The 19,508-nt window shown below is 36.5% G+C and overlaps 2 protein-coding genes across 8 annotated transcripts; one reads left to right on the forward strand and one right to left on the reverse strand.

Moving 5' to 3' along the window:
* The first annotated feature begins 733 nt into the window (after positions 1-733).
* Positions 734-11,289, forward strand: LOC127804867 (bifunctional nuclease 2). Of its 7 annotated transcripts, none has more exons than XM_052341926.1 (10): positions 734-1,171; positions 2,276-2,464; positions 2,581-2,633; positions 2,710-2,766; positions 9,439-9,504; positions 9,602-9,673; positions 10,345-10,454; positions 10,537-10,628; positions 10,903-10,967; positions 11,070-11,289. In XM_052341926.1, exons 1-9 carry the CDS (start codon positions 898-900, stop codon positions 10,953-10,955), a joined length of 966 nt encoding a protein of 321 aa, XP_052197886.1. In that variant the 5' UTR covers positions 734-897; the 3' UTR covers positions 10,956-10,967; positions 11,070-11,289. The 7 variants fall into 7 exon arrangements, 4 of the variants coding, with proteins under 4 accessions (XP_052197886.1, XP_052197887.1, XP_052197889.1 ...); XM_052341927.1 differs by having other exon boundaries at positions 10,545-10,628; XR_008023760.1 differs by lacking the exons at positions 10,903-10,967; positions 11,070-11,289 and adding an exon at positions 10,057-10,094.
* A 362-nt stretch (positions 11,290-11,651) lies between these two features.
* On the reverse strand, positions 11,652-14,765 carry LOC127804866 (ammonium transporter 2 member 3-like). The gene is made up of 3 exons (XM_052341925.1): positions 13,968-14,765; positions 13,571-13,856; positions 11,652-12,484 (listed from the first exon to the last, which is right to left on the reverse strand). The coding sequence occupies exons 1-3, from the start codon at positions 14,565-14,567 to the stop codon at positions 11,961-11,963; spliced, it is 1,410 nt and encodes a 469-aa protein (XP_052197885.1). The 5' UTR covers positions 14,568-14,765; the 3' UTR covers positions 11,652-11,960.
* Between the last annotated feature and the right edge of the window lie 4,743 nt (positions 14,766-19,508).

The raw sequence follows: 19,508 nt of genomic DNA on the forward strand, positions 1-19,508 counted from the left end.
TGAATTTCTTTTAATTAAACTTATGAATTTTATAATGTAAAAAATAATTCAGAATTAATGAAATTAGAATGTAGACCCATAATTTGGAGCTTATAAAATAGTGTTTTTAAATTGAATCCATTATTTTTAAATTTATTGTAATTAACTGTAAAATTACTTATAAAACTAGTGTGTAGTACTCTTAACAAGTAATGGTTAAATAATTAAATATTAATTTCAAACTTAATTATTGTAAAAATATTTGATTTATTTTTTATATTTTTTCAAAAGAGTCAAATAATTTAAGCAAATCGAATGGATTATGAGACGTAGAGTTAATAAGTTGTAAGTTTTAAAATATAATAAAAATTAAATTATTTTTTAATAATTTACCCATAAAACAAGTGAATAATGATATTTAATTAATTAAGTAAATAAAAATATTTTCTTGCCCTTCTTGATTTTTTAATACTTAAAATTGTAAAGAGAAGACTAGACTAGAGAGAAATTATACCTTAAAAAAATTACTTTAAAAAGGTACTTTTAAGAAAAGTAAATAAAAGCGCAAAAAAAAGAAACTTAGGGGAATGGGTTAAGAAAGTGACCCAAAACTGTGGGCTTGCGCTGCGCCCAATCAAAAATCTTATGAAAATGGTATTTAAATTTGATATTTATATTTATTATTATCATATAAAGTATTATTATTATTATTATAATATAAATATTAAATTTAAGTGTATCCGAAGATGTTACATCCTCGCTCGAAGCGGTTTTTTCCTCTCTAGGAATCTGCGAAACCATCAGCCCTTACGCCAAAGAGGTGCCTTTCCACTTTCTACTTCCACTCTTTTCTTCCCCGTTGGGGCGTTGGCGGTTAGCTAAGCCTCTCTGGCCGCGCATTGGATTCGACGCCGGAGAATGGTTGGCGCTCAACTCTGCTGCCGTGCAGTTTGCGGCTTTGCTGGTTTCACAGACCAATTGAATGCGGGCCGTCAAATTCGGAGTTCGCTCTGTCACTACTCCTCTTCCTCGCTGCTTCGGTTCTCGTTTCGATTAGGTTTGTCGCACCGGCATTGTGGCAGATCAAAATCGGTTCTCATATGCTGCAAGTCCTCTCGGAGCTTTGGTCCCGAATCGGACGACAACGGTGGGCCTGATCACGACTATGTTGAAGCGTTCGTCCTTCTTTCAGGTCTCGATTCTCTCTGTCATTACTATATCTTTCGATCATTGCGTTGTAAGTCTGGCGGATTCAGTTCTTGGATTGCCATTAGGATTTACTTGGTAATTGTCTCCAAATTTTGAATTCAGTAAATTCACTTTTTTTTTCAATAGTAATTGTGTGAGAATCCCTATTGGAATTCGTACAGAAGGCTTGCGTGTGAGTCGCAACTTGAATTCAAATACAATCATCATTCACCTGTGTAAGAATCAATATGCATGCTTCCATGTTTGGTTAATCCTCTGGGACTGATTATTATGTGATATAACTCTGTTGGCCAAAACAAATATAAGTGCCCACCATTTTCGTGGCGAATTTGGTTACATGTTAATTATCTGCACCCATGTTGTTATGATTTTCTGTAAGTGCTACACTCAAAACAATAAATCTAGTTTCCTGTAAAATTAAAAATTGTAGAGAGGTTAAGATTCAAATCGCACCATCCACATTTGTTAGTTGACCCGACATAGTGGGATTAAATATTGATATGTATACGTTGTTGTTGACATGTTCACCGCTCTACAATGTAGGCAGTCGGGTGAACTTTTATAAAATAGACTATTAAAATTAAGGTACTCGACTGAGCCTAAATTTAAGAACAACATATTTCATAAAGTAATGTGTCCTTCAAATATATTTTCTGGTAACAGTAGCACCATTATGATTCATTACCATATCTAATTCATCGTACCAAGTACCAAAACACACCACTCTCTTTATTTAGTTTATTATTAATTTACTTGATCTTTTCCTCCCCTGAAAAGCTTTTAAGGAAATATTATATTGTTTTCTGTTTGGCAATGAAAGTGCACAATGTTTTGAAAGTTCATTCCACGTTATACATTGCTAGTTCATTAGTGTTATCTGGTAACACTTGTCACTTGACCAGCCACAGTTGATACTGACAATACTTTTTCCTGTTACTTTCTTTTTATGGATTTTATGACTATGGTTATCACTAGATACTTAATAACTGTAAGTATCATTTATCGATTAAAAGATTAAGGCTTCCTCTTTTATTTTGTGCTTCCATGGTTGTGTAATCATAAATGTCCATGATTTCTACAATTGCAGAAACTATCAGGCACTACCGAATGCGCATGCAAGGATTTCAAGAAGAAGCCAAATGGCAATCCTCTGCGCAGTCTTTCCCTAGAAATGAGGTCAGTTCCATAGGACCGGCATTTCTACGTCATTTTCAGAGTCCCACCATTTTTTTGAAAATATCTTGTGACGGAGACTTCTTGCTACCGATAATTGTAGGTAAATGAAACTCCAACATGATCAGTTGAATGTTGTGTATTTGCTGGAATTATTTTCATTACAATCTCTTGAAAGACCTACATGGAACTATGCAAATTATGCTATTTTCTCTGCAGGGGAATTTGCTATTGAAAAGCTTATAGATTCCTCAAATGAGGATGACAGCTGGGTAATTAATTGGAATTTGATGTGTAATATCACTGCTTGTTTATTTTCGCTTTGGCGCTCACATATTGGATGCACAGGATTGCCCAAATCAGTTCCAGCTTGTGAGAAACCTTGTGGAACATCTTGGCTATAGGGTAAGGACTTCTTTTTTCTTTCTTCCCCCTTTCTCTTTTTTTGCTTATGAGTTTGAATTAGCAATATTTTGAAGTTCTAATGACCTGTACATCTCTTTGTATATGGTACCCTACTAGAGTCTGGGTTATTTATTTCTTTGCAGAAGTTGATCAAAAGTGAATTGGAAAATATAAGAATGAGAAATGGAGTAAAGGTGATGAGTTAGTTTGGACTATCACTATTAGACCTTGGCTTCCCACAACCCTTCTACAAGAAACCTCAAGGGACCCAATATGACCTATAAGCATGCATTATCTTTACAATTTACATAATTTAATTTCCAGCATTTGGTCCTCAAGAATTCATTTCTGGGATTTTCCATATCCTCGTAACTGTCCCAAAATATTATTCTTACTGTTTCTGGGCATCTTGATTTGTCAGGGTGTTACAGTCGCTATATTTTTATACAAGTTACCAGAGTACTGACACTAAGTTAAGAGTGTCTATTGTGGTTTTTTTGTTTTGCATTATGCCCATAGCTAGAGCCGCAACCACCATACCTTCCAAGATTGCAGCATATGTAAGGCAAAAGAGTGTTTACCGCCCTGACTTAACAATGCTCAATGAAAAGAAGCAATAAGGAATGAATTCCGTGCTTCACGGGCATCATCGGAGCTCATGGTTTTGACCTCAGTTTGTTATTGAGGATTGCTTCAAATCTTGCACAACTGAAGCATATATGAACCACACCAACTTCTAGGGCTGAGTTATGGAGAACAAAATTGACTGCACCAGATTGTGATCTCCCTCAGGAAGTAGTTGCTATGGTTTGGAAATTTTAAAAACTGGCCAAACCAGTTAGATTGATTTTTAAGCCTCTGGTTTACCAAAACCCCAACCAACTGAATGCACCAAGCATTGGTATTAATAGAAGTAAGGGGCTGAAGTTGGCCAATGTTGGTTGGCCTACTCTTACACAGACCCATTAGGGTGTCTTGGCATTTGGCAAGAAAGTGTATACCCCTCGGTACCTTCCATTGGCCTAGCCACCTCACCTTCTCACGTGAGACTGAATCACCAAAGGGGATTTTTCGTTGTTTCAATCTCCTTCGCTCTAATAGCTGATTAGGTATGGGCATGGAATTTTGGGATTTTTCTTCTTTTTCTCGCATGATTGGGGTTTGGATTGAGGGATTTGAGTTGAAGATGTCAATTAGTGGTTCTCTTTTCTTTTTGCATCATTAGGGTTTTAATTTAGGGTTTTTGAATTGCTGATGTTGATTAGGGGCTTTGTTATTCCCTTTTTTTGGTCTTCTTGGGTCTCAGCTATGTTGGGCATTTTGAATCTTTTGATTTAGAGGTTTGATTGTGCCATTTGAAATTGAATTGCGGTTTCGGTTTGATCTAGAGGTTTGACTATTGTCAAGACCCTAGTCCTAACTAATGTTTTCTTTGAAGATAGAATTGGAATTGAGGGAGAAATAGACAGAATAATAGAGAGAATCAGACAAAAATAAGGGAGAAACTAATAGAAAGTAGGGAGAAATAGAGAGAACAATAGGGGGAAATGACAGACTTCAATAACTTCTTGACAATTTATGCTTAATCTTGACACTGTGGGTTATGGCTTTATTTATTAAGCTAACCAACATATTATACCAAGCGGTTACCACTCCTCCACTACCTACCCATTACTCTAACTGCCATCACTCCATAACTGTAAATTACTGTAAATAATACCCCTACTTCCAAAACATAACTATAAATAACAACTATATAAAGACATAACAACTGAAATAAAAAATAACTTCTTTGTTCATCTAGGTCATGACATCCATGTTGAGTTTTGCTATTCCCTTGCCTTTTATGCTATTCAATTCTAATAAAAAATAATGTAACATACAATGTGGCATGACATACCATTTTCTACTACCCTTTGGAAATATTTGAAGATTGGATGGCTGGCATCATCAACAGAGATCAGACTTCAGTTGTGGCACAAAACTTTTTCTGTTCAACAATCCATCAATATGTCAAAACTTAGTTTCCAAATGTTGGGATTTTGTATAAAGGAAACAATTTATGATGGCCTAACAATATTATTCTTGACATGCTGATCACACTGATTATATACAAATAAAGTAATATATGATGTTTGCTATGCCCCTTCTTTTTAGGTTCCAAATGAATGAGTCCAATTGAAACCAGATCTAAGATTCATTCTACTAAAGGTAATGCAGAACCAATTTTAAAGAGATGCATCTCATCTAGTTAAAGTATATTTAAAGTCCAAATTCAAGTCTTTTAGAGATACATACCATCTAGTTAAAATTCTTGCCTTTTATTTTGCAGATGGAATCTCAAATAGACAAGAACAAAGGAGAAGTGTATCAGAAGGAGAAGTCAAAAGAAGAAGACGGTACATCTATCTCCAAAATTAAAGAGAAATTTCTTGTCCAAAAAAAGAAAAAGACCCAAAATGGTAGGCTAAAAAGTGATGTATGGAAGCATTTTACTAGACAAGTGATGAAACAAAATCTTCTTGTAATTATTGCAAGAAAGTTTATGCTGCTAAACAAAAAGAAAAGGGTAAGTTCCATCTTGAACCATCTAAAAGAGTAATGTTGGAAGTTCCCTTTAAGGGTTCAACTAAAAAATCAGAAAGTCTTGTGTTTTGAGCCTAAGAAAGGGAGATGTAGATGGTATACTTAAGCTATGAGTTTAATCAAGAATAATTAAGAAAGGCGTTAGTTATGTTTATAATTGTTGAAGTTACCTTTCAAGTTCGTAGAGAGGTGTGTTTAGGATGTATTCACAAGCTTTGGGACAAGAGTTGTAATTCCATGCCGATTCACTGTTCCTAGAGATTGTTTGAAATTATTTAATGAAGAGAAAAAGAAATTGAAGAAAATCCTAAGATCTCACTGAGTTTGTCTTACCACTAATACTTGGACACTGTTGAAATCTTGGTTCTAAAGCTTGAGAATACATTTTAAAAATTCACCCCTGTACAAACAAGAAAGCTAATCAATGATTATTAACTTAAGCAACACTGTTTCTAATTCTTCTTGATTAAAATTTGTAGCTTAAGTGTACCACCTCATCTCCTTTTTTAGGTTCAAAGGACAAGAACCTTAAAGGGAATTTCCATCATTGCTCTTTTAGATGGTTTCACGTTGCACTTGTCCCTTTCTTTTTTGAACTAGCAACATAAACTTTATTGTAGTAACTACAACAAGCTTTTTTCATCACTTGTCTGAGTAAAATGCTTCCATACATCACTTTTTAGCCTACTACTTTGCATCCCCTTTTTTTTTTTTTTTGAAAAAAAGGCATTTCTCACCTGTTTTTGGGATAGATGTATCTTATTCTTCTTGTCACATTTCCTTGTGATAGGCATCTTCTTTGTTGCTGTCTACTTGAGATTCCATTTGCGAAATAAAAGGCAAAAATTTTAACTATAACCTATAGCCTAGAGGGGATTTATCTCTTAACAGAACTAAATTTGGACTTCAAATGTATTTTAAAAATTCTTGTTAATTCTACTCTTTAAAATTGGTCCTGCTGTACTTTTAGTAGGATCGAATCTCAGATTCGGTTTCAATTGGACTCCTTGATTTGGAGCCGAAAAAAGAAGGGAATAGCAAAACTCGTATTACTTTATTTGTATGTAAACAGGGTGATAGGCAGGTGGTTTTAATATTGCTGGCCCATCATAAATTGTTTTTTGTACAAAAGCTCAATATTTGGAGACAATGTTTTGACATATTGATGGATTGTTGAACAGAAAAAGTTGTTCTGCAATTGAAGTCTGATCTTTGTTGATGATGCCAGCTATCCAATCTTCACATATTTCCAAGGGGTAGAAGTGCATGGTATGTAATGCCACATCATATATTACTTTATTTGTTATTTAGAATTAAATTAAATTAAAGGCCAAAAAAGAAGGAATAGCAAAACCCAACATAGTCAAACCTCTAATTTGTACCTCAATTCAATTTCAAATAGCATAATCAAACCTCTAAATTGAAAGATTCAAAACACCCAACATAGCCAAAACCCGAGAAGATGAAAAAAAAAAAGAAAAAGAAAAAGAAGGGAATAACAAAACCCCTAATCAGCATCTTGAACTAAAAAACCATAAAATCAGAGCCCCAATCATGCAGAAAGAAAAGAGAGCCCCTAATGAACATCTTCAATTCCAATACACTAAACCAAAACCCCAATTGTTTGAAAATAAGAAAAATCCCCCATTGGGGCTAAAAATTCACCTTGTGACTCACAGTTGAGCCTTCTTCGGGCATCAATCAATCTATCACTCAATCAGAGACCGCCCCGTCATTGTCTGATTTCAAATTGGCTTGACAGCCAAACCTTTTGATATGGACTATCTGCTTTGATAGATCTTTCCTCTCAAAAGGGCCTTGTAGGATTTTGACAATTGTTGATAGCATCTAAAGCAGTTACAGGCTCCCGTACATACCCCATTAGTGATCATAGTGAAGGAGACTGAAACAATGAAAAATTCCTCTTGGTGATTCGGTCTTTGCTCAAATGCTTACTCCCAAGTGCACATGTGCATGAACACCCATGCTTGATGTGATTGGTTGATCTTAAACTGCAATTGAACCGCTGTTCCCTAAAATTTCCAAACCATAGCTGATTGTTGCAACTGCAATGGAACCGCTGTTCCCTAAAATTTCCAAACTGTAGCTGATTGTTGCTTGAGGGAGACCATAGTTTGGGTCGAAGTTTGGTTTTTCCTTGCTTAGCTACTCTTGATTCTATATCCCATTGGGATAATGGCACAGTCAGGACCTCAGCTTAATGGTGGGAATTTTTTTTTTTTTTTATGGTATAATATCACCACATATTCTATATTTAATTTGAATTTTTGAAATTTTTTTATCATCTTAGTTATCAAATTCCTAAAGAGATGACTGGCTATTTAATGCCATTTTTCTTTTAAGAAACTTGTCCACAAGTATAAACTAATAAAATAAATAAATTTTAGCTTAAGAAATAAATATAACTTCAAATGCATCATTTAGTTTGTAATAAAAAATTATAATTAATTAACATTATTTATCCTAAATAAGTATAACAATAATATACTAATATGAAAAAAGACAAACGTTTTTTTCCTTCACTTTATACAACTATATTTATCAGCTATTGCTAAAGATTATTTATCCTCCTTCAATGATATTTCTTCTCTCACCCCCTTTCCCGTATTTTTCTTTCTTCTAGTAATTTCAAGCAGTTATTGTCCACAAAGAAAATATTTTATTTGTTTATTTTATCAAGTGACAACAAAGAAAAAGTTCTCTTTCGAATATTTATTTTCAATCAACTAATAAACTGTTAAAGGAAACAAATCACTGAATCAATTATCATGCATCAAAGGCAGCAATGAAGTAATAAAGACACTCCTTTATTGTAAAAAAAAAAAAAAATTAATTTTGTATATCATGAAGATTATGAAAAGCACAGATCGATATCTTTTACATTTTAAAAGTTTATACAAAATATACCTCATTTTCTTTATTGGCCTTGAATATTTTAACCAATTTTTATTTAATAACCATTTTTTTTTTATTTTTATACATTTTCAAATTGATCCATATTCTATAGATTTAAGACTGGGCAATTTTGAAAAAGTTATATACCTTATATGTACTTTTTAAGACAGGGCATCTATATGTGGCTCTGCCACCATATTGGCAGGGTTATGGTGTAGAAATTTTCCATGCCAAGTTCCTTTGCATGAAAAACTGCCTCACTACCATGCATTGATTTGAGAAAGCAAGAAGATTCTCTGTCCTATTATTATTAAAAGGAAAACACAACAATCAGTCTTTGAACTTTGAGAAAAAAAAAAGTCGATTAAGCTATTCTACTTTCAATTTAATCAATTCAGTGCTTGAACTTTAGCAAAAAAGTCAATCACGTTCTTCTACTTGTAATCTTGTGCTTGAACTTTGAGGCTAAAGTTAATTAAGTTCTATGTTAAAATCATCAACCTAGTGCAATAGCACTGTGTAGTGCAATTTAACAGATTTTATGATTTCATATTTTAGCACTATCAACAACTGACGTCTCCTAGAGGGAGCAACGTCTAGGCTTTAGTCAAAAATGAATAAAGAAACAAGAAATTCAAACCTAGCATTTTAAAAATGCCAAGTTTCTCTCATGCTAGGAAAGGGAAGGAAAAAGTCTACTAAATTTATCATTAGTTAAGAAAAACTCATCAGATAAATGTGGACAGTAGCAGAAAAGTGTCACATAACCTAGTTTTTCTTTTTTAAACTTTTGAATAGATATGTTATCTCTCTTTGTAGAAGATACATCAGTTATTAATGGCGTTGCAATGTAGAAGATATGTTATCTGTCTTTGTAAGATCTATTACGATTTAACAGTTGCACTAGATTGATTATCTTAATAAAAATTAGGAGCTGAATTGGTTCTTTCAATATATTGTTTTGTTGTTTCCTAAAACTGAGGTACTTATAGACAAACTTCATGGAAATACTTTTTTCTGCTTTTGTTGAGTTTATCTGGTTCCAAAACTAGAAACTGTAAACCATAACCAAATGGAACGTTATTGTACTAATGTGTGAGGAATTAATGTGAAACCTATTTATTGTACTAAGATCGCTTTGGTGCTTGTGTACTAATATTTCAATTTCAGGTTACCATGGTGAGGATTACAGAAAGAGTGGTGAACACTTACTTTGCCAGGATATTTTTTTCCAAGGTAATAATAGGTTAGAAACCTGTGTGAATTTTTATCAGCAAGCTATATGATTTTAAGAAATTTTTCCTCATTTGTTTTGGCATTTTCATCCTTGCAGCCTGGGGAAAATGATATTCTAAGTGTTGATGCACGTCCATCAGATGCCATAAATGTGGCAAAGAGATGCATGGTAAACTATCTTTAGCCTCTTGTTGGCCCAAGTGTAAGTGAAATATTCAGATTTCAAGTAAAACCAGATGCTTTGGGCATTGGTTGCATAACTTACTAGGAAATTGTATGGTGGGTTTTGAGAATTTGATAGACTTGCTTTCCCTTGCTTAAGTGAAGATGTTTAATGGCCAAGCTAATTAAAGAAAGATGAGTTTATTTTGGTATATCAGGTCGATTGAGGCCTTGTAGTAACAAGGACTTCATGTAGGGCATCTAGCACTGATTCCATACACAAGTAGATACTTAAATCCGGACTGCACTTGATGCATCTGGCACTGATTACATAAACTAGTAGACACCGTTGACTATGAATAACTTCTGAGGACAGCCTTTTATATGCAGCATACATTGGTCTGGAGTCCGCCAGTTCAAAGAAGCATGTATATTGTTGAACACTTCTTGACATCATTCCTCGTATCATGTTTGCCTACTTTTATTGAATAGTTCCTGAAGTCGTTTTTGGAGGATTCATCTGTTAATTAACTCACAGGTTCTTACCGAGAAATGTCTGCTAAAAAAACATTCACCATAAGTACTGCATCTGGAAAATTGAGCAAAACCTTTTATCCTAAAATAAGATGGCACTGCTTTCCCCTGGCAGCTAACTGTGCGATGAAATGATATTTGCAGGCACCCATATATGTAAATAAACAAATTGTTTTGACAGATGGATTTAGGATTGCCTATGGGATAGGCAGAACGCGGAATCCAAATTCCATATACGACGTGTCTTTAGACAGGTACACATTCTGCTTACTTTATTGACTTCATTTTGACTGTCTTTTTCTTGTGCCTCTTAAGAATGATTCACATCATATCCAGTCCTGCAGATGGTCCAGATTTGCTTGCTCTGGAATTAGAACTGGTGCAGAATATGAACTTAGCTGTCAAAGAGGAAAGATACAGCGATGCAGGTATTTCAGCGGGAGTAAAATCGACTTGCTAACAAGCTCCTGTGTATCTTGACTTCATTTAACACTGTCGACGTTATAGAATCTTATACTGTTGGTATTGGCAGACTGAAAGAAAAGGGAAGAGGACCACCACCCCTAAACACACACACACACACACACAAACAAGAATATTGCTTTTTCATGAAGGCTCCATTGGCATGTTATCCAATTAATTAGTCTATCTAGAAAATGATTCCTGCCTCCACCACCGAATTCACTGGTTAATTTTTGTCAGCCATGTGGAGAGACAAACTCAAGGAGCTCCGTGAGTCGAAACATGAACATTAAAGAACCATACAGGTATGTTTTATACACAAATGATAAAACTTGTTCATGGGTTATAGTTGGTTCATTATAATGACCCTTTAGAAATTTATATTTGTTCTGTGATTTGCTTCGCAGATGAACCTATTCAATCAGTAGATGCCGGTGGTGGCAGTCCTATATCTACAAAGGAACACCATGAAATTTGCAAATAATTGAGGCAAAAATACAGGTAAATGCGACTTAAAATAAATTCTCTTGCATGTATTTGCAAGTTGTTTGTATGTAAACATTGGTACATCATGTATAATGCAAAATGAACGCACAGTTATTTGGTTCATGTATAATAAATTTAAAAGCTCTCTCTCTCTCTCTCTCTCTCTCTCTCTCTCTCTCTATATATATATATATCTATAGTTAAGTAGTGTTTGTTAAAATTAGTATGATAAAATTTTATTAAGATAATTTATTTATAAAATTTAAAAAGATAAATAAATTATTCAAAAAAAGAAAAGAATAAATTTATTTTGAAAGTTCAAGATAAGAAATCATCATGTGATTTTTTTAAAAATAAATTAACAAATATAATAGAAAATACTTTTGTTAGGAATGTTTTTTATATTTTATTTTTTTAATTTATATTTTAGTTAATAAACACTATCTTAATAAATGTTAAACTTGTTAATTATATCGCTTTCAATCACTTGTGTGGTCAAACAAGTTGGATGAAAACAGAAAAAACAGTAATTTAACTGATGAAAATGAGTTGGAGATGTTATTGGCCTGCCTGCCTTTGCAATTTTTAATTAATGGTTGGATATCATAAAATTTAGTATTATCAAACCATTTGAACAAATCTGCATCAGGGATGGATCACAAGTTCACCCGCCCACCCACCTACCCTGTTCCTGTGGCCGTCTGCCATTCGCCCATTCCGATTTTTACAAAAATGGCAACCTTTGCATCTTCCTTCAGTCTTATTCATCAATTTTCGCAGTCACGACTCACGCACCCCATTCAACGCCACGATCAATGGTGGCGCCTCCAGAGGTTTCGAAACCTGGGCTTCATGTGGATCCGAATCATCGGCGCGTGCCTCTCGCCGTCTCCCCACAGCGCGTAGGCCTCCTCGCCGTGCACGGCATCGTCGCCGATCTCCAGGTCGTCCTCGTCCATCCTGAGATTGACGATGCGGCTGATGATGAAGCAGACGAGGCTCGTGGCGACGATGTTCCAGACGGTGATGAAGACGGCTCCGAGAAGCTGAATAAACATCTGATGCAGGCCGCGGCGTGGATGCCCCGTGGCTATGCCGTAGGCCAGCCCATACATGTTTTCTTTGCCGTAGAACAAGTAGAGGAGTCTATGGTCGGCGAAGAAGCCGGAGAGGAGGCCGCCCAAAGCTCCGGCGACGGCGTGGGTGTGGAAGACGCCGAGAGTGTCATCGACTCGCTGGAAGAAGGCTGATTTCTTGTGCAATACCATCATGGTGTACCACGGGACGGAGCCGGACATGGCTCCCATGATCAGTGCGGCCCATGAGTCCACCACCCCTGCCAACCACCCCCACAAAACCAAAACGTATTTTACAACTCCGCCTAACCAAGTTTGGACCTCTCAACTATTAAGGCTAAATTACACAAATCACTTTTTAAGACCACCCTTTCTTTTTAAAATTTATTTACAATGAGCACCCTTGCTATTAATATTAATTAAGAAAATTAAATTAGAAGACCATTTTACTCCTGCCTATTCAATCTCTCTTTCTATCTCCTCTCCCTTCCTTCAGGTTATAGAAAGTAAAATATTAAAAAAAAAATAAGTTTTTTGTTGGGCGAAAGCCAGAGGGAGGGAGGGGGGAGGTTACTAGAGATGGGGAGAAAGAAAAAGCATAGGAGAGAGTGAGCCTCAGCCTTGAGGTCATTTTTTTTTTTTGGATATTTCTGAAAATTTAATAGTGTTTATTCGTAACTAGAGATAAAATGTAAAGGAAAATTTTTAAAATTTAAAATGTAAAGTGAAACTTTTAAGATTTAAAGGGTGACTCGAATAGTTTTTAGACTTAGATTTAAAATTAAAGTTTTGAGTCGGTATCCAACGTGAATTATCCGACACGAGTATGCAAAGAATTGAGAGAGGAAAAGGGTCATACCGCCTCTAAATTTGTTTAGGTCAAATAAATATTATGTTGATGCAAAGATTATCACGTTTCACTTCAAAATCATATTCAAGGACGTTGAAATATCAATTGGGATAAGCTAGTCTGGTGCTATTATAGCTAGTGAGTCTGCCCTAGGGTATGGGGCCCACGACCTGCTTAAATGGCCTGGCCAACTCGGCATTCATTAGGCTAAGCTCATGGCCCATTTGGCCCATTTCATGTTAACAAATTAATAAATCTAATATACAATTATTTGTTTAGTTTTTATTACACAAAAATTCTAAGTTAGCATTTTAGTCTTCTTAGAAATTTTAATTTTGATGTTAATTAATTAATGTGATTAAAGCCAGCTAGCTATAACAATATCAAAAATAAATATTTGGTAGATAGGTGCGATGTTAACTAATGATATTAAAGAAGAAGAAGATACTTAATTTTTTTTAAATCCGTACTTATAATAATGATATTATAAACTAACCTGCGCCGGGTGTGATGCAGACAAGGCCAGTGATCATTCCTTGGACGGCGCCAATGACGGAGCTTTTCCTGTATACGATCATGTCCAGCGACAGCCACACGAACAGGCTGCTGGCCGTGCAGATATGGGTATTCAGAACGGCCAGCGACGCTATCGGATTGGCGCTCACCGGAGATCCACCGTTAAACCCTGTCCATCCCAGCCACAGGAACCCCGCTCCTCCCAGCATGTGTGTTATGTTGTTTGGCGGGAAATGTTGCCTGTCGTGCGAATGCCTTGGCCCCACCTACACCCACATTTTCAATGTCCATCAGACTATGAGTCTATCGATATTCCTTCCATCATCGTATTATTATTATACTTATACAGGGCTAGGAGGTAAGGGTTGAATTGTTACCCAATAGGCGGCGACAAAACCGGCGACGCCAGAGGACAGGTGGATAACGTAGCCGCCGGAGAAATCAATGATGCCGGCCTTCTTAAGGAAACCGTCGGCCCAGATGGTGTAGGCCCCGACGGTGTACGATAGGGTCAACCACAGCGGAACAAACCACATCCAAGCGTAGAAATTCATCCGGCCGAGCAGCGACCCGGCCACCAAGATGACGGTTATGGCGGCGAAGGCGAACTGGTAGAAGACGTAGTCGGCCCTGGGCACGTAAGAGCGGGCTTCTTGGCCCAGGAGGTAGTGCTGGGTCAAGGCCCAGTTGGGCTTGCCCAGGATGGGGGCCAAGCCGGTGCCAAAGGAGAGTTGATGTGCCCAGAGGACCCAGCAGATGAGGGCCGCTGCAAAGGCGTAGAGCGCCATGAAGGCCGAGTTTACGGCCCATTTCTTTTTCACCATGCTGCCGTAGAGAATCACCAGGCCCGGCACGCTCTGCAGGCCCACCATGGCCGCCGCCGTCAGCTCCCACGCGTTGTCCGCCTTGTTCAGCCACTCCGGCGACGCCTCGTCCGGCTGCAGCCCCGGCGGAAGCCACCTGTAAGCCTCGCCCATTTCACAGAGAGAGATAGAGAGAGAGAGAGAGAGAGAAATTTTTGGTGGCCTTTGCAAGATAAAGAAGAAGATGAATTTGGAGTTTAGTAAGGAGGAAGCATTGGAGTTATCGGTTTGGTTGGCTATAGAAACTAGAAAAGGATCGGTCTTCAATTTACATTCTTATTTGGTTGCTGTCTGGTGTCTGCTAGGGCGGGGGTTTTCCAAGATTCATCTGAAAATATCCCAAATGGCCGTTCCCAGTTGTCCTCTTCTTCCCTTACTGTACCAAATTGCCAATCCTTTATGCCCACGCGTGCGTATTCTATCCTATTTTATTTTCTAGACAGATTTTTTTTTTAATTATTATAAGATTCTATAATCAATTATTTTATTTTTTACTAAATAAATTATGAGTAAATTTCACACACACCGTCTCCTTAAAATTTGCTTGAATTGCACTAATCACTATATTTTTTAAAATCAGATAGACCTCTCTTATAATTAACTTAGATAATATTTATTAAAATGAGTAAATATAAGATTAAAATATTTTTCAAATTAAGATATAGAATTATCAAGATAAGATTAAAAAATATTTTAAGATTTTATTAGATTGTTTGGTTAATTTTTTTAAAATATATTATGAGACATATGAGTTATTTTTTTTTTATCTATAAGGTTTAAGATAAATTTAGTTAAAAGGGAATAAATAAATTTATCTAAACAATTTCATATAAAAAGTGATGTGATTTTTTTTCAAGAAATTATCAAATAAATTTAACAAATAAAATAAAAAATATTTTTATTTATAATATTTTTCATATCTCACTTTTTTAGCTAATTAACAAATACTATCTAAGTATAAATCTTGGCCATTTAACTGCCTTATTCAAAATCTATTTTTCTATTTTTTTCTTTTTTTTCTTGGGGGCATTTTTTCTAGCAACTTTGATGTCATCACTTCCATTCTAAGTCTTGAGTAAGCTCTCTCTTTCTATTATTATTATTTTTTTATGACCCAAGGGCTTATTTGATTGCCCATATTTTTCATGAAAAATAGACATTTTCTATGTAAATTCTCATTTTGATGCTGTTTGATAGACCATATTTTTTAGGTAATTCAAATTCCCATTTGTGGTCACGGGATGCCCAATTCTAGCTTTAGATGGAAAACCAATTCTTATGGGAGGGGTTGGAAAATAAATTCCAGGCATTTGGGAGGAGAAGAAAAAGATGTTGCAGCGGGAAACAACAAAGGAGTGGAAGCGAAGGAGGAGAAGAGGGGAAGCGCGGCCAGCAGTCGCGATGAGGAGGGGAAGCTCAATCCGAAGCGAGTTCGAGTGGTTTCTTCGTCGGCGGGAAAGGCTTGTTCTGAGCAGAACCAGGATGGGGACTCCGATGGAAGCAACGATGACCGACGACACCGTGAACGATGATTTCAAGGACAGTAGATAAGGAGGCAGATCCAGAAATCTCCCAAGGCTCTTCATCAAAGAAATGGTGCTCTGAAATTTCAAATCGTACGCTGGCGAGCAACGTGTCGGCCCCTTTCACAAGGTTAGGGTCTCTCTCTCTCTCTCTCGCGGCTGGTTTGTAGAGTTTTTCAGGATGGTTGGTCCTAATGGGAGTGGGAAGAGCAATGTGATTGATGCCACGCTTTTTGTGTTCGGAAAACGAGCCAAGCAGGTAATTCCCCAATCCTATTTCTCTTCTTTATGGAGGTTCCTCTTATTTTATGTCTTGCGCTTTCCACCATTAAGAAATGTTAAAGAGGGAAAGAATTGAATTCGATAACTTGCTCAGTTGAAGACGATGCTGCCATCATCGTCTCTTCCCTCTTCTCGGCTTTGCTCTGCTCCTATGTATGTATATATATTTGTGTATATACATACACACACAAAGCTGGGTGTGTATGTATGGGTGTGTGTGTGTGTATTTGTGTGTATATATTTGATTTTTTTGAATATTTTGTATAGTATACTTGGTTTTTTGAATATTTTGTATAATATATTTGATTTATTTTTAGGTAATTTCTATGTAGAAAATTAAGCCAATCAAACGCCTTCAATTGATATTTCCCCTAGAATTTAATTATAGGTAATTTAATTCTCTAGAATTTATTTTCTTTCTATCCAAATTCTACCATTGCAATCAAACGCACCCTAAGTGTCCAACAACTAATTGACGGCTCTCAAATAAGCGCTCTTGTAAGCACCACTGCCCGGATATCTCAACCACTCGGACTATCCGAACGGGAGTGCCTACGAAAGGAAAAAAAGAATGAACATAAAACCAAAAACCACCATGGCATGCATACGCAAAAATAAGAACAGCGAAAACGAAGCTAAACACATGCATGCACTACGGGTACCCCGCTATTACAGCGGTCACATGATAAATAAATAAACACAGATTCCTGTGCCGACATACACGAGACTCTAGGAAAGACCTGACACAGTACAAATTAATAGAGTAAATCATACTCAGACATCAGAGTTGACAGGGATTGACGGGACTGCCTGTACACCATACCGACTCTGCCGTTAGACACTGACTCCCTTGCCATGGTCCACGCTGCCACTACCTGAAATGATGGAAAACAAGATGAGTCGAGAGACTCAGCAAGCATAAGAAAAGAAAGGCTGAAGGCTGCACAAAGCCAATAAACTTCTCCCAGAACACCAACCCCCAAATACACACAAGTCATGAGACACTACAACACAATAGTATAGCATAATAAAAGCACATACCGGTCATTGGGGCCCACACAAAACACCTGGCACCCAAGTCCCATACTAACATGTCGCTGCCCTGGACGGTAACAAATACCTCCAGCAAATCTGTGCGCGCCATCCCGGGTCGGTACTCCCGCCACCCATGTATCCGTGCTGGTACTCCTGACACCCATCCATGTCGGTACTCCCGACACCCGAGCCAGAGGCTCCTCGGAACGGTACTCCCGTCCGAGAACTAAATACTACTAGTAACCATGCAATGCACATAACAATGCAATGGTGTAGTGAGCATCAACGTGATACACTGGCGCCCATACATCCAAGCATCAGGCCATGCTCCGCTCACATAGTAAACCACACGCGATGCATATACCCGTGTTGAATGCAACCTAACCAAACTAATATGCCCGTGTCCAAGCATACTCAATACATGAATATCTCAATATGCAACCCGTACCCATGTATATATCAAATCATGGACAATAATATAATGAATCTAAACGTGCAGTAAATCACATACTGGTAGAGCTAGTCAGCAGTACCCGGCACTGGTCAACGGCCAGTGACTAGGAGTGTCCACCCGACGGTCTACTTCAGGGCCGTACAATAGTCTACCCTAATGTCACCAACAATCGACCCCTGCCCTACTGCTCGATAGTTCCAACTGAACCATAACTAAATCCAAGAAAATCATAAATAACCCGCACCCCTAGGAACCTAATCCCCAAACTGGTTCAACATCATTCCGAAAAAGAGTAGGGGCGGTACAAACCCCCGTAGGCTCACAACGAATAAAATTCTAGAAGTCTCGGATTTAATTTAAATTAGAAAAAATAAATAATAATTCAATAAATAAGGGTAGGTGCCGAATTAAAGTAAGGGAGGTGATAAAATACAGGAAATCACAGGGTCTTTCACGGGAATTGAAGAACACGAGGAGAGAGTTAGGAGCTTCCCTTTACACGGTCGTTTCTTACTTTTCTTGTACTCCCGCTGCGAAGTAAAATATTTAATAGCAATTAATAAAATCGTGGCTCGCATTAATTAAATCTAACCATGTAATATAGATAATTTAACCGCCTAAAATCCTACGTAGGCGCACCTTAAATAAAATCTAAATAAATCTCATATTTATTTTAAATTAAATAACATCAATAATATCCTCCATTTATATATATAATTAATACGCAATACCGAAATGAGTTAAGGGAAGACGGAGGGGTTTACAAAATGGAAAGAAATCGCAAGGTAGAGGAGAACTTGTCTCGTTTAAGCTAATTACAGCGTTTCCACGTTTAAATACTACCAAATTAATACACGTTATAAATTAGATTAAACTTTCAAAATTAATAAAATTAGACCCAACATTAAATTCCAACCGTACAAAATATTTATTACATATTTATTTACTTATCGAAATAATTAAACCACGATTAAACTTCATTTAATCTCAGATTTTCTCCCAAAATTTTCTTCTACGTGCTCACTGTGCGCGCTTCTTCTCCTTTCAATTTTCCTTTCTGTTTGCTGATAAAATTCCTCTCAATTACAGCCCGATCTCGACCTTAAAAGGAAAGGAAATTGAGGCATCAGACGCTGCCGCGTGGCAGCCAGCACAGCCCACCGCCTTACATTTCTCTTATGCTATTCCCGTATAGTAATTTTATATTCTATCTTATTCTTCATGGGCAGCACACGGCTGCATGGCTAAGGGTTCATGAAGGAAGAGATGCTCTTGGGCGTCCATTATGCCGGATACTTCCACTAGCTTATTTATTTATTTATTTTTATTTTCTATGAGCATTAATACAATAAACTCTAATATTAAACTACATCCCAAATTATATATATATATACATATATATATTTATTCCAGGCACCACCGCAGCCTCCTCACTTAAATTTTAATTTCTCCTAGCTATTACATTCATTTGCATAGAATAACATATACTATTATTATATTTTTATGTTAACCCTACATATACATCTTATGAACATGAACATACATATGCCCGGTTGCCACCTCCAGCCTCCCAATTGCTTTATTATTATTTATTTATTTTATTATTATTTTTTTCAAATTTTGAGATATTACAATTCTCTTTGCTTATTTGAATTCACAAAGAAGGAATAACACGAAACCAAAGTAAATTCCAGATAAAAATGGGTTATTGCATGTTTTCATTTTTATAGTTCTTGTAAATATAAATTACACTAATGCCCT

This window comes from Diospyros lotus, chromosome 6, assembly GCF_014633365.1.
Source record: "Diospyros lotus cultivar Yz01 chromosome 6, ASM1463336v1, whole genome shotgun sequence".
In the NCBI taxonomy this organism is placed as follows: domain Eukaryota; kingdom Viridiplantae; phylum Streptophyta; class Magnoliopsida; order Ericales; family Ebenaceae; genus Diospyros; species Diospyros lotus.